Source organism: Haliotis cracherodii, unplaced genomic scaffold (genome assembly GCF_022045235.1).
Source record: "Haliotis cracherodii isolate W230 unplaced genomic scaffold, xgHalCrac1.p SCAF_1, whole genome shotgun sequence".
Lineage (NCBI taxonomy): Eukaryota > Metazoa > Mollusca > Gastropoda > Lepetellida > Haliotidae > Haliotis > Haliotis cracherodii.
In genome coordinates, this window is record NW_027266264.1 from 36905011 (window position 1) to 36920958 (window position 15948).

Genomic DNA, 15948 nt, shown 5'->3' on the forward strand with positions numbered 1-15948 from the left:
CTGAAAAGAAAGAGATCCAAAGTATGACTATATGATTCCCTGCACTTTAGAGAAACCACCCATTCCAACACGTACAGAAGGCAACGTGCCAGACGACTTTACAAAAGTCTATTGGACTATACTCGAGAGGTTTGGGAAATATACTGAAAGTACCAAAAGTACCCATAGATACCATCAGTCATGACGTGTATGTATTAGGAAGAAATAAAAGTGGACTACAAGATTTATGTATAGCAACAAGCAGTGAGGGATCTCAGTGACTCTTACTTCTTCTCTCTGGGACATCCCTCAACATGGAGGACTCGCTGGAGCGGCGTACATGCTTCATGAAGTTCTTCTTGAAGCGGCCTCCCTCCATGTTGTCGGAGCTCCTGATGCGAGGCAGGGAGTTGGACGTGTACTGAGACTGTAACAGATGGTGTACATCAATCTTGATTGCAGGTTTTACCCTTTTGATGGCATATTTAAGTAGGAAGAAAGTGAACCTGAAATACCTGCTGAAACACTGACTGATTGTTCTGATAAACAAAGACTACTTTGGAAATAAGAAATTTAGTCAAATCTTTGTCAAAATATGCCAAAGGAAAGAAATGAGATACAGGCTAAAAACGTATATGTGTTGGTATGACATTCTACATTTATCCAAACATGAACAGATTGCGCAGTGACTTGTTCTGTTGATATGGGACATTTTACTGAACAGCAGAAAACATGAATCTTCATTGTCCGTATGTTCCCCTATCTGGGGATATATATCATCAGTATATGTGATTGTTGTTCAACATCCACATTGAAGTTTGTCATATTTTCAAATACAGAATGTTGTGTAAATGGCCTTTACCTCTAACACTGAATTAAATTTGGATAGCATCCTTCAACTGCAATGACAGTATTGGACTTTTCACTCACCTCTTTCCTGGGCATAGGTGTTGGTGGCTTAGTCTTTGGCTGAGCTGGTATACTGGACTCTGTAGGCACATGGCTGTCTTCAAGGCTCAAGCATGTTGTCCCGCTGTCAATGGCCAGGCCTGCCTCTCCGGTGTCATCTTCTTTGAGCTTAACTGAAGTATCCACAAACGTAAACACATTTTTGAGAACACTCTGTCCTCCTGATACTGTCTCAATCCACAGATCCCCTTTCCCAGGGGTTGTGGCATTCGTGACACAGGTTACAGCATTCTCAGACTCATATTCTACACTGTTGAGCAAGTCACACCCACATAGCTGCAGTTCTATCAAGTCCGACTTTCCGATTCCAAGATGCTGCCCACTAATCCTCAGCTTGGTTCCTCCTTCAATTGGGGCACTGTTCGGATTAATCGCACTGATGACCGGCGGCTGACTTGATGCATCAAGTTCCGTATTACTTTTAAACTTCCAGCCAAATTTGGACTGGTTTCTTGAGTTGGTGTCATCATCATCGGATGACTTCCCAAAACTGAATATGTCATGTATTGACTTGGAGAGTTTCTTGTTGAAGTTGGACAAGGAGCTGCTACTCTTGCTGTCCCTCTTTTCCCGATTTGTTCGTGGGGGAAGGATGGGGGATGCTGCCAGGTTTTGGCGCAGGCGAGCGAACCCTGTCAGTGTGGCCCCACTGCTGCTGTTCGGGGTACTGGTCTTAATTAGCGGAGTTTGGGAAACAGGACGCTGTTTGGACACGTAGCACTGGTAGATGAGTTCCCCTTGCGGATGCTGACATTTTTTATGGCTCTTGAGAAACACACGTTTTACCTGACCTTGGGTCGTGGTCAGACCCGCCAGGGGCACAGTCACTTGACCCAAGATGTCCTCCTTCTCTGTGACAGTGAAGAACACATGGTCGCCAGTATAGCCCACATTCCTGGTGGAGACAAAAGGGTGAATGAAGAGATGAACATGGGTTTACCTACATGTTGGTCACAAAACATTTGACTGAAATCAGATGGTACAACTCATCAGAACACCACCACCCACAAGACAAGTCTCATAAACTGCTTTACACCACATTTAACAAAGTTGTCAAATAATTTCTGTGACCAGATATTTTGTATCTCCTTTTTGTATCTGCAACAATACAGGAAGGTAACGATTTGATATGTATCTTGAAACTCTGGTTACAATACACAAAAATACAAAAAACAAACAGATACCGGTACTCCAGAATTGATTAAGTCTCAAGATTTCAAGCATGTAAAAGATTGGATCTTTCATGATTTTGGAATAGTCAAAATTATTTTTATAATAACAAGACTACTGAAGTTGTTTAGCTTCAAAGTGGAATTTTCTCTGACTTTCCTTCAAAACACTTCAAATTTCAAACCAGCAGATAACTTCAAAGTTCAAACACCAGAAAATAATCAATGTACTTCACAGTCTGAATAGTTCAACTTCATGATCTTTTTCAGAAAAAATAAAATGTCAACACTATCGGGGACAGTACTGACAATGTCTCAGGCTGTTGAGTCTTAACAGAGGTGGAGTCCTAGGGGGTAGATGACCAACACAACAGTACATGCTCTCACTACCAAACACAATCTACTATATGCTTTTCAGTATTTGAGAAAAGATCAGAATGGTAGTTGTTTATGATTCATAGTGTAAAAAGAATATTTATCGAGTGTTATGCGGTTTAAAAAAACACATTGTATCCCTTCAGCGAATTCAGGTGTCTGAACTGGTATCACAAACTTGGAAATATGAAATTTGATATAAAACATCACTAGACATGACGATTTACCTTTAAAACTGTATTTCCTGCTCCCCTAAGCTAGAAATAGCAATCAGCTGTGCACACATTTTCTTTAAATCTACCGGTGATTCAGTTGATAAGTACCTAACAATACAACTTCAAAGAATTTGATATGCGTTCGGAAGAAACAGTATCTGAAAGTATTGTTTTATCAGGAACAATATATTCCAATATAGTGTCACTTTAGTAGCAGCTTTTACTATATATATTTAAAAATATAAGACCCATTAGCGCAGCACTTTGGTACAGGTGACTGCTATTGCAGGATATTATTTGACCAGTCACCATAGGGACTTCCTGTGCAAAATGTATTTCGATTGCAAAAACGTTATGTTGACATATATAATAGTCAAATTTTAATAAGTCAAAGTATGACATTTATAATATATCTATCTATTCTCTGGCAACAAAAGTTTGTTTCAAGGCATCAATAGTGGTAATCTGACTGTGACTGCTGTAAACAACAGTGAGTTGTGCAATCTACCGATCACTTCACACACGATTTTAATGTACTGTAGATCTAAACAATAATGAATGAAATTTTTAGTTAAAACAACAAAATAAATTACAAACCAAAGACCAGATACACAATGAACATGTTTTTATAACCAGATAGTATAATAATAGGATTAAATTGTGTACTTCAGTTTGGATTTGTTGACAGGTATTTCCGGTGTTACCTGCTCACAATGATCAGCTGATAATGTTTTTTGAGATGGGGAAAACTTGAGCTTATGAAAAAAGTAAGTAAGTTTTGGGAGCCATGCGTTACCGCACATTTTAACAGAGTTAGCGCCATATTGAAGTGTGCAGTAGCGAGGGAACACTGTACTTAAGATTTGCGTTCCGTACCGTGGTGTATTGATATATAGGCTAACGTGTATTGTGTATCGTATCGTGGGTCAAGAATCGCGTTGCATCGGAATATCGGTGTATCGTTTCACCCTCACTTCTTTTCTCATGTATAAATACTACATTACAACAGTGTTAATATTTTTCAGTACCGAATTTGGACCCAGCACCTTATAACTATGCCACCTATATGATGCACTGGGTTGCAGTTAGGCCAGAAAAACAGTCCTTGTCATCAAATCTATTCCTTGTGAGCTGCCTTCAAAATACTTTCTGAGCACCATGTTAAGGAATTTAATCAATACTGCCAACTACAAGCCATAGAAAGAATAATCCTGAGTGAACACTTCAACCTCATCACCCTAATCTAGATGCGCAAGCTTTTGACTGTGATTCTGCAGCAACTCACACTGTGGATTCTTCATTCCAATCTGGGTTTCCTGGTGGGTCTTTCACAATGCTGGTACGATACTTCTTTGAGCCAACACCAAATATCACAGAGAATTTACACCGACCTGCAATTAAAGGTTAGTCCAAATGACAAGCAACTGGCAATCGTGCCATGGCATGGGGTCCTGGTTTCCACTTGACAGTAACAGAAGGTTTGCCTAGGATCCCATCCTCCAACATCCTGGGAAATGCATACGTTACCATGGTTACAGGCTATATGAATACTCAGGGGTCGTATGTTTGTTAGAACAGTGAGAGCCAATATTAATAACCCACGTGACACACATCACTAGGTCTACATGGCACTCGCACATACATAGCTCACAGCTGAGTGAGAGCCGATATTAATAACCCACGTGACACACATCACTAGGTCTACATGGCACTCGCACATACATAGCTCACAGCTGAGTGAGAGCCGATATTAATAACCCACGTGACACACATCACTAGGTCTACATGGCACTCGCACATACATAGCTCACAGCTGAGTGAGAGCCGATATTAATAACCCACGTGACACACATCACTAGGTCTACATGGCACTCACACATACATATCTCACAGCTGACTGAGAGTGGATATTAATAACCCACGTGACACACCAGTCAGATACTGCTATTAAAATATGAGGCACAATGAAGTCTGACTCAGCACAAATACACGGAGCTACAATATTAGCCTGGCTTACACTGCTCCAGACAGTTCTTGAATAGTCATGATATCTGCGGGCAGATAAACTGACATGGATTCACCAATCATTCTTCAGATACAGAAAGTATCTTACCTGCTTTTTTCCCTTGTAAACCTCGAGCTCCATGGACTAAAACAAAGGAAATACAACACTGACAAATGGATCATAGTCATGATCACTTTTTGTATCATACCATACTGTACCACATTATAACACACTGTGTCATACTCAAACAACTATAACATACATAGTGTAGGTGAGGTGAAATGGGGTTTAACGTCACATTTAAGATTATTGCACTTACATAGGGTCGTGCATGTATGTGTGTGTGACTGTTAGTACTTTTTATAGTTTCATCCCAACCAGTCCTTGTTTATCATATTGTATCATACTGTAACACACTTAAGCAGTGTAACACACTGAAAAATATATCATACATATTTCTATATATATGTACATATTGTATCATACTGTAACACACTTAAACACCGTGTAACACACTGAAAAATACATCATACTTATTTCTATATATATGTACATATTGTATTACACTGTAACACACTGTAACATGGTGTTGTTGGTTTGCTGTTTAACGCCACCCTCAGCAATATTCCAGCTATATCACGGCAGTCTGTAAATAGTCGAGTCTGGACCAGACAATCCAGTGATTGACATCATGAGCATCGATCCACGCAATTAGGATCGATGACATGCATCAACCAAGTCAGCGAGCCTGACCATCCGATCCTGTTAGTCGTCTTATACGACAAGCATAGTCACCTTTTACAGCAAACATGGGTTGCTGAAGACCTATTCTACCCCGAAATCTTCACGGGTCCTGTAACATGGTGAACACATAACATATTAACAGGACATTGGTAGATAACATATTTCCAATCCCTGATCTCTGTAATACATTTGGGGGGTCCCAGCTATGATGACCACTGTACAATCAGCAAATACAGATGTATGTATGGTGCCTTATTCAAATTATAGATTGGGATTTGCTGTGTAGGCATCAATACCTAGTGACTACAGAAATTCTTCAGACATTGACACAACTGATTGTATGTCTTATGCATTCTATGGCAATATCAGATGACTTTGACGTATATGCTTCAGTTTACATGGTTTATTTAGTTTGAAATCATTCCAACACCCATACTCTCTTGTGCCCAATGGGAAGGTGTGGTGAAATGGAAGCATTCTTTTCAAGATATTTTGGGGACAATTTATTCTCCCCACCCCACCCCCTTAAAATATCCTTATTAATTGTTATCTCACTGCATTAATAAGAATGTGTAGAGATGCTATATTCTACTGCATATATAACCAATATTTAACCTATGAAGTATCACATGATTCTGTACAAAACTTTGAAAAGATTATACATTTTGAAGGAGTGACATTAACTAACGGGTCAGGTTATTTGGTGAGAATAAAGTGAAATGAAGGTTTTTATCTCAACAAAATACTTTCTCAAATCTAGTACTTTCTCAAATCAAAACCCGAAGAATTTCAAGTATTCAAATAAACAAAACAAGTTCCAAATCGCTTCCAAAATGAGAATTTTGCTGGGCAAGATCCTGCTGGCTTGTCTCTTGACATGACAGCGACATTTCAGAAAAAGAGTGCACTCTTGCAGTGAAATGAGGCCACTTCTGTCATGCTCTCAGACTTCATGGGAACATGCTGACAGGTTATTATCAGCACCCAGTATTCACTGACAGGGCAAATTTCTCACATGACTCATTCCATGTTTCAAATTTCTTGATGAAGTGTTGCATGTGAATCCATGACAGTTTCCTTGGGAGAAGAGTGTTAGTCCTGGACTTCAGCTGCTATAAATGTACTTCACTTTTCACCACTGGGAAGACTGTAAAATCTTATTTGTCAACTTCCATTAGCTCGTATTCAGTGATTTCTTTACTTTTATTACATTTTAGTTTAGTAACCCACACACTGATTACCACTGAAAGCATCCCTGACTTGTTGCAAAATCATGGAGATATAGCATATATATAATATATATATTCATTCTTGCTGATAAAAGGAAGTTTTCTTGCCAATACACACAATATGCACATGTATGTATAATAGTGGTCATGTTTGTTGTTTAACGCCACACTCAGCAATATTCCAGCTTTATGACGGCTGTCTGTAAATAGTCAAGTCTGGACCAGACAATCCAGTGATTGACATCATGAGCATCAATCTACGCAATTGGGATTCAAAGCCATGCATCAACCAAGTCAGCGTGCATGACCACTTGATCCCGTTAAACGCCTCTTACAACAAGCACAGTCGTCTCTTACAACAAGCACAGTCGTCTCTTACAACAAGCACAGTCGCCTCTTACAACAAGCACAGTCGCCTCTTACAACAAGCACAGTCGTCTCTTACAACAAGCACAGTCGCCTCTTACAACAAGCACAGTCGTCTCTTACAACAAGCACAGTCGTCTCTTACAACAAGCACAGTCGTCTCTTACAACAAGCACAGTCGTCTCTTACAACAAGCACAGTCGTCTCTTACAACAAGCACAGTCGTCTCTTACAACAAGCACAGTCGCCTCTTACAACAAGCACAGTCACCTCTTACAACAAGCACAGTCGCCTCTTACAACAAGCACAGTCGTCTCTTACAACGAGCACAGTCGCCTCTTACAACGAGCACAGTCGTCTCTTACAACAAGCACAGTCGTCTCTTACAACAAGCACAGTCGTCTCTTACAACAAGCACAGTCGTCTCTTATGAAAAGCATATGTAGCTGAAGACCTATTCTATCCTGGATCTTCACGGGTTGGTCATGTTGGTACAAAAGTAATATATAGAAAATTATACGCAAAATATAACCAAACTTAAACATTTATATCTTGTCCATTATGCAACTCTGTCAATGTTCCGAACTCCTTTCCAAGAACCAATACTAACCTAGACCATGCATACAGTTAATGTCAAATATATCAATGTCAACAATAAGTTCAAACAAGTGTCTATGACCACAATACAATCGACTGAACAAAGCTAATCTTGACTTATGAGCTACCATTCTTATCAAAGTAACAAAGTTTACTTAAGGCCTAACATAAACCAACACAAGTACTATGTCAGTTATCCCAGCAACCAGTACATCTGTCACAGACTGTCCCAGACCAATCTGTACCTCCACCTGACACACACCTACACCTCACTCTAGTCACCTCTGACCCCTGACCCCAGTGACTGATGACCTGCCCCTGGCAGCCACTTAGTGAAGAGTAATGGTTTACTTTTGCCCTGGGACACAGGCTTCAGCTGGTGGGGCTCATTCTGGTTGTCGATCACCTCTCTTACACAGTGTCAAAAATGCGTTTTGTTTGTGGCACTTTTATGTTGTATTTAGTATTGTTAACGTAACACCTCAACTTGACCCATAAATATTTCTTCTGATTTTAAAACATTAAAACATTACTGGTCACCGACCAGCCATTTTTTTCATGTTATTTCTGAAATATTCTGTATGCAAAGTTAATTGTGCCAATAACTTTGATTTTTGTGAAAATATGAGCAAATGCTTGTATTTCAGTCCATGGAAAAGGTTTCAGTAGATTTCTGTTATGGCGCGACGATAAGGAATCAAGACAATGGAAATAGACATTTACCAGTTATCGTCATCGTCTAAAACAGCAGGATTCACATGATCATGGACACAGCTTCAGTTATACAAATTACATTTTCTATTTTCTTTGGTATATGTCACTCAATTTTTATTACAATTGATAAGTAATGCTATCACCAATTTGTCATTAACAAACTGATGTAACCAATATTCCCCAAGTTTGATTTACACATGCTTATCCTGAAACACTTCGTACTGTGTACTATGTTCGTGTACTGGATTTCACAATATGTACAGGGTTTGGAAAAATAGCACAAATAGGTTTTAGAATTGTATTTTTAGGAAGAAATGACAGAAAGATAATGAGCTACGACAGAACTGAATGTGCATCATTGCATTGGTGGATTTCTGTTTACTCATGAATTAGTCAGATGACACCACCTGTTTGTCTTTTCTAAAGCTGTATTTGAGCAAGGTGATCATATGGTGTGTTTTTAATATTTCCTCACATGAGTCAGTTTTGATCATTTTTGGAAAAATTAATTCTCTTTTCTAATGAGAACAAGCAAAAGTAAAACAAGATGCAATCATGTGCACACTATGATGGGGAGTTGGTGGTAATTGTTCCTCAGCGATAACAGGTTGCTAGCCATTACATATATGACAACATTAACGTACAAGAAGGGTCCCATGGGATTCCAGGGCAGAATAAGTCCCAACCAAACAATGTTTGTCAAACAAATATGAGGACTTGATGGTCACAATGTGTGAGTCTGTGACCGGGCTGAGTATGTGTCATCATATCCCGATGATGTAGATCACAACCTCAACCCCTTGTCGATTGTTTTCAGACAGACGGGATGTTGCTGGAGCATTGCTGACTGGATATAGCCACATTTACTAACGACTAAAGGAGAAAAGCACCAAGTGATGAGGGTCAAAGATGTTGACCATGTTCTTAAACCCCACAAGTACGTGCATGGTTCTGACAAGAATCACAATCATGGTTAATGTGCAGTCAAAATCATGACAAGGATGTAACCATACCGCAATAACATTTATCAAGTCTACCAGTATCAAGCACCAGCCTCTTCAGACAGAAATACCATCCCAGCCTCTGTACCAATGGAATGCCGTTTCTTCACGTGACGAAATACAACATTTTACATTGACCTACTAAACAAGGGTCCAGAGAACCCCCCAATTACTAATTTCAAGGGTCCTTTCAGTAAATATAAGGGTCCTGTAAATGAATTAAATGGTGTAGTGTACTGTACAGTAAGATTAAATAATCACTTTAATCACTTGAACCTTTATATTTCTTCTTTTTTTTTCTTCTTTTTTTTTCCAGTCATATACACAGGATACAGATACAGTCGAATAACAGTACAAATTCATGTATAAAGGATGTGGTACAGAGGAGGCATAGGGCATAATCCACAGCATGGTACAGATGAAGGCATATTTATGTATAAGCAGATACGGTATTTATGGTACATCAAATTATGTTGCAAGCATCAAGTGAATAAGTTATTTTACAATTTGAGTAAACAAAGCCCATTTTCTGTTAAAGGCAGAGAAGTCGTTATTTCTACATGCAATATGATATTCAACGTCATAGATGCTTCTTATTGTGTTCTTAAAAGCAACAAAGTCAACATTTTCATTCTTAATACACTGGACAAAGACAAATCTTTTAGCAGCTACATTCAAATGGTTAATCAATACATCAGAGGTACCAAAAAGGAGCTCGTTGTCAGTTATATGAATTTTTCTATGCAAAATTTGAGTCAAGTAAATACAGAAATCTGACCCAAAATTCTTAACAACATGACATTCAATATAAACATGAAAAACATTCATCGTTTTCAATAAGTTTCATTCTTAATAACTCACGTTTAGTAAATATTACTTTATGAATAAATCTAAACTGGAAGCCCCTGAGTTTTGCATTCCTTAACCCATGGCAATATACACTGAATATTTGTTTCATGGAAAAGAACATCCTAGCTGCTTTTCCCATTTCAAACAAGATTTAGGGAGAGGGAGGGAATTCCCTATCAGTTTATTATAAAAAACTTTTGTTCCTTTAATAGAACATGTAAGATCATAAATCCAAATTGATATTTCTTGTCAAGAGTTTGTTTATATGAATAATACTGTGTGTCCCTCAGGATGCAATATATATACTTTTTACTTCATCCAGTCTATACATTTGTGCAAACTCTAAAGTACTGCCAACATTCACAAACTAATGCAGATATTTGTTCCGTGTTGTGGTACAATATACAACCATCGACGAATACAGTGTCTACAAATCTGAGCAGTGGTATTCAGACAGACAGAGTTTCTCAATTTCACAGATCTGCACAAAGCAAGGATGAGATAAGAGGATTGTACATTCAACTGGAGTGTTTTCAACAATGATTTATTGGCAGAAAATAGCTAATTATACACTTTCAATCGATGCACTGCAAGAGACGTGTTGTGTACAAATAAGCCATGCACCTCACAATGAGGGAGCAGGTAAATGTTTGTAGCAATTGGTAGTCAGATCAAGGCCGAATAGCCTACTGAAGGATAGTGAAGTGAGCGCTTGACCTGTTTTCTAATCAACACAGCCCCGTGCCATGTCAACATGTTCATATTCAAAACTTGTCAGGGATTAATCTAGAGTGCCTCAGAGGTCAACATTCAGCACATCTGCTGTAAATATCAGTAAAATATCCCCAGTTCATGTCAATATGGTTGTGTAACTAATGTTATAGCTTTGTAGAGGCGACTTGTACTTTACTGAATTCAAGATAAATCTCTTCTTATAAAGTTATACATACATTCTCAAACAGACAACTAGAATTCCATTCTCAAGTTACCTTGTCCTCCAAATGTGCCAAACATTCTTAAAAGATATTTTTGAAATACATTCCCTCCCTACCAATCACTGCTTCAAGTAAGCAAATAATTATACTAATCATCCGAAAGCTATGATAGTCTACCAGCTTGTCTACTTAACATGCTTAGGTTGCAACAGATAACAGTACTAGAGCTCCTCCAACTGGGTGGGATTAGTGGGCTCGGATTGCTGTACATCAAACATCACGCCACACCGAGTCACTGATACACCTATATACATAAGCCTCCACAAAGACTAGCAGACTGGGCCATTAAGGCGATAGAGATGTTTCTCTAACCTACATCATGCAGTATTGATGAATGTGTTTGGAGCCCCACCCCCAAACAATATACACTGTGTTATGAACTCGGTTGGTAGGTAGGTCAAAATGATTTCAAAATCATATTTTTTAACACACGTTTGGATATTTTGAGTTTTCTTCTTGACGACTAGTTACAATATATAACCAGCTAGTGACCTGATCATAATCCATCTTTCCAAGGCAAAGGAGTTAACGGACTATAAAAGTCCAGTTTCCACACTTGCCGAACTAGGCTGGAATTATGGAGTTATATTTTGGCTAGACTAATGAGTCTAGGCATAGTCCAACCAAAATCACGTAACGAAATCAACATTCAGGTCGTAAACAGCCGTGCAGATTTCGGTTGATTGCAGGATTTGCAAAGCATGTGTACCATCAACTCGGCATCAACAAATATTTTCCAAATACTTTCATGTTTGTAATCAAGGTGCTCACGAGATTTGATGCAATTCATGAAGTAAGACCCGTTATATTACAGAACAGATGTTGATTATCGATCAGATTGTCTTCACTGGGCACCGCCATTTTGTTCGAGGCAAATGCAAGTGACATGAGAGTGAGTGAGTTAATATTTAACGTCACATCGGCAGTACTGCAGCCATGATGGCTTAATCTAAACAATTATTTTATTTGGCCTGACTCTACTACAGCAACATAATCAGGTAAACATTTACAAACTTTGACTTCAAAACAACAATTACATTTCAATAGAACAAAAAAATTTTGCGACTTTGTTAATGATACAGGTATTGATCAATAGTTTCTATGATGTGATGGATATGTGGCCTGCTTAACAGACAGATGACAGATTGATGACAGACAGATGACAGAATGATGACAGATTGATGACAGACTGATGACAGACAGATGACAGATTGATGACAGATTGATGACAGACTAAGGACAGACTGATGACAGACTGATGACAGACAGATGACAGACTGATGACTGACTGATGACAGATTGATGACAGACTAAGGACAGACTAAGGACAGACTGATGACTGACTGATGACTGACTGATGACAGACAGATGACAGACTGATGACTGATGACAGATTGATGACAGATTGATGACAGACAGATGACAGACTGATGACAGATTGATGACAGACTGACGACAGATTGATGACAGACTGATGACAGATTGATGACAGAGTGACGACAGACTGACGACAGACTGATGACAGATTGATGACAGACTGATAACAGAATGATAGGTGTCAGTACTGCATGGTATAATCCTGAATACTCATATGAGATGAATGAGAAGCCATATTTACATTGCAAGAAACAACGGAATTATTATTTTCTTATGTATGAGAATTAATCAGATTTGACATCTTCCATAGAAAAGAATTCTAATCACTAATATCAAATGTGGAGTAATGTTTCCAATCTGAATGTCAGCCATATCCTTACGTCGTCATCCCTTACAACTTTAACTCACAGCAACAGAATGAACTTTATTCCTTATCATAACAACAGCACTTAAAGATAATAACATATAATGTAATTCAAGTTAATGTTTCTCAATCAGTTGATACCACCACAACTCTTAAACTCACTTGAGGTCATGCTAAACTTCATTCCTTTAATCGTGTCTTATCATGGCTGAACTCACCTCACCCACAAACAAACACGTCTGACAGTCCCGCCCAAAGACCAGATAATGTGTACACTGTGCCAGCCCTTACATGACAACAGGCAGTTAATGAGCGCCCTTGCTTTGATTACATACACTTACACTGCTAATGACCTGCGGGAATGTTATTGTTCCCAAATCATCTTGTAAAGTGTTCATCCCTGTTTTCGCTCAATGTATTCCACTCACGATGATGATAAGCTCGCTAGAAGCTATGTATTATACGTATATAGTCATATATTGTTTCTTCTATTGTCTTTTCACGGGCTGTACACAAAAGACACTGCCTGTCTTGGATCAATGACAATTCTGCAATTGTGTTGTAGACTTATTGGTAAATGTCATCCTGACCCTGCCCATCCATGGACTTGCCAACACTGCCACATGGAAGATTGTATTGTCTAGGATAGGTGATTGTCAAGCTTTCATCTATTCAGAATGTTCTGTTTGGGAAGTAGATATGGCAGCAGGAAAACAAACTCATCTACAGCACCCACTTTACCCCTCTGTAACAACACTTGGTAATATTGAAACTAAATTATTCATTTCAAACATTTTTCTTGATTTATAACAAATGGAAAACATTTGACTAAAAAAAGTTGATCACAAAGATAGCAGTATCTGATCACACTTGCTGAAAAGAAAGCTGCAGTCTTTGTTCACACAACTGCCCCCACCATCCAATCTTTGCTGTGTTCACCAAGAGAATAGAGGAAGTTCATAATGTATCATTCATTGAAAAGCAAACAAAAATTTTTCAATGTCATGATTGTCAAATACTGTATTTTGAACCTATGATAATCCTATTTGAATACCATATACAACCATTAACAAGATAATAGACAGAAAGAACTTATTTCTTGTTTTATACACATCCAATGACAATATGCTACATTGCAGGAAAACCAGTTCAAATTTAACAGAAGCAACTGCCCTTAAGTTTGCAAAACTGAAATAAAATAATTCAATATTCTTAGGATTGAAAACATGCCTGTTTTGAACATCCCAAAGGAATCAATACGAAAAAGTTAAGAAAGTAAAATTAAATGTAAAAGTCCAGTTTCCACCCTTGCTGAACTAGCCTGGAATTGCTGGACTCGATCATAGCGCCACAAGTGGCTATTACGAGTTAGGTCCCTTCCATGTAACTCCTATTGACCAAGTAGATTCCACCTCTCATATCACTTGCATTTGCTTCAAATAAAATGGTGTCACCCAGGGAACACTTAGATTGATAATCAAGATCTATATTGCAATAAAACTGGTCTTACTTTGTGAAGTGCATCAAATCATGTGAGCACATTGATTAAAAACATGAAAAGATTTGGAAAATATCTGTTGATGTTAAGGTGTCAGTACACATACATAGCAAATCCTGCAGTCGACCGAAATCTGCACGGCTTTTTTTACGAACAAGATGTCGATTTTGTTACACAACACCGATTGAACTATGCATGAACTTGTTCGTCCAGCCAAAATATAACTCCATAATTCCAGCCTAGTTCAGCAAGGGTGGAAACTGGACTTTCATAGTCAGTAAACTCCCTTACCTCAGGAAGATGGATATTATTTGAAAAGTGTGTAGCTTTTAAAGGTGCTTTTTTATTTGGCAAAGAAAGGCGTTTAATTTAAGCACAAAAATATTTACTAGCTGGGTTTTGATATAGCAGTCAGGGGGCAGGCCTTTTTCAATGACTTTCGATTTAATAACAGAAGAAAATTGTTTTCATCTGGGTTCAATTTCCATAAACCGATCAAACTTGTTTGGCTGAGTGTGAACATGGGGGTTGTCATTTCAAACACAACATGTCCTGTGTCACTCTGAACACAGAACCATAGGGCAATGGCTGTAAGCACATTTATTGGGAAATCTTTCAAAATGTCTTCAATTACACAGATTAGGTCTTAGGGCTAGTGTCATATGAGCCTGAAACGAGACACTATCCTTTATATAAAAGAGATAGTCGTCAGCACACAAGCTTCCCACTGGCCCAGGCAATGGTTTCCACATCTGTCCAAGGACTAAAATACTTCAGATTTGTGATTTATATCCAGCTGTCACCTGTGAGGTTTATTGCTTGGTGGTAACTGTCACGTCATGCTTCACTGCCCAGCAATAATGTGTAATACAGGAGTCAAAGGTAACATACACTTATCTGTACATACAAGTCCCACATGTAACAGGTCTTATTAATTCATTTGTCTAAACCCATGTGATTGTGAACTCTTAATAATATCTCAATGTCTATGCATGGAGCACCCCTCTGTCGGAAACCACAAGGATTGAGACCCACAGCCCACGGCTGTATATACACTGAGCTTCATGATGATCGTGTGGCACATTGCAGGGCCTTCCTGGAGAAACCATGATATAAACAAGGCTATGTTAACAGGGTATTATTGTAATACACATGTGCGTTCTTAGTATCCAACGTACAAGTTACAATGGGAAGTTCTACTACATGATGGAAGTTGTAAAAGGAAGTGAGTGAGTGAGTTGGGTTTAACACCGCTTTTAACAGTATTACAGTTATCATGGTGTGTCAACTTAACTTGGGAGGAAAGCCCGGAGTGAAGCAAGTCTGAGACGTTTATGACTTTGGTGAAACCCACAAGCACGGGTATGGTGCTGAAAAACCTAGAAACATAAATGGGGCGAACGGGGAATCGAACCCACAATCATAGGTTTCTGGCGTGCCCAAGGGATGCAAGGGATGCAACTTTGCCCTCTGTAAAAGCAAGACAAAACCTGTACCTGTGG

General features: G+C 38.7%; 1 protein-coding gene across 1 annotated transcript in view; it reads right to left on the bottom strand.

The window, feature by feature from the left end:
• LOC139477243 (uncharacterized) overlaps nucleotides 1-15948 on the bottom strand; it is a 29658-nt gene that overhangs the window by 8108 nt on the left and 5602 nt on the right. The window contains exons 3-6 of the mRNA XM_071259798.1: nucleotides 4821-4856; nucleotides 3993-4098; nucleotides 910-1843; nucleotides 268-406 (exon numbers count right to left, since the gene is read on the bottom strand). Coding sequence (XP_071115899.1) covers nucleotides 268-406; nucleotides 910-1843; nucleotides 3993-4098; nucleotides 4821-4856 — 1215 coding nt within the window. The remainder of the gene's footprint in view (nucleotides 1-267; nucleotides 407-909; nucleotides 1844-3992; nucleotides 4099-4820; nucleotides 4857-15948) is intronic.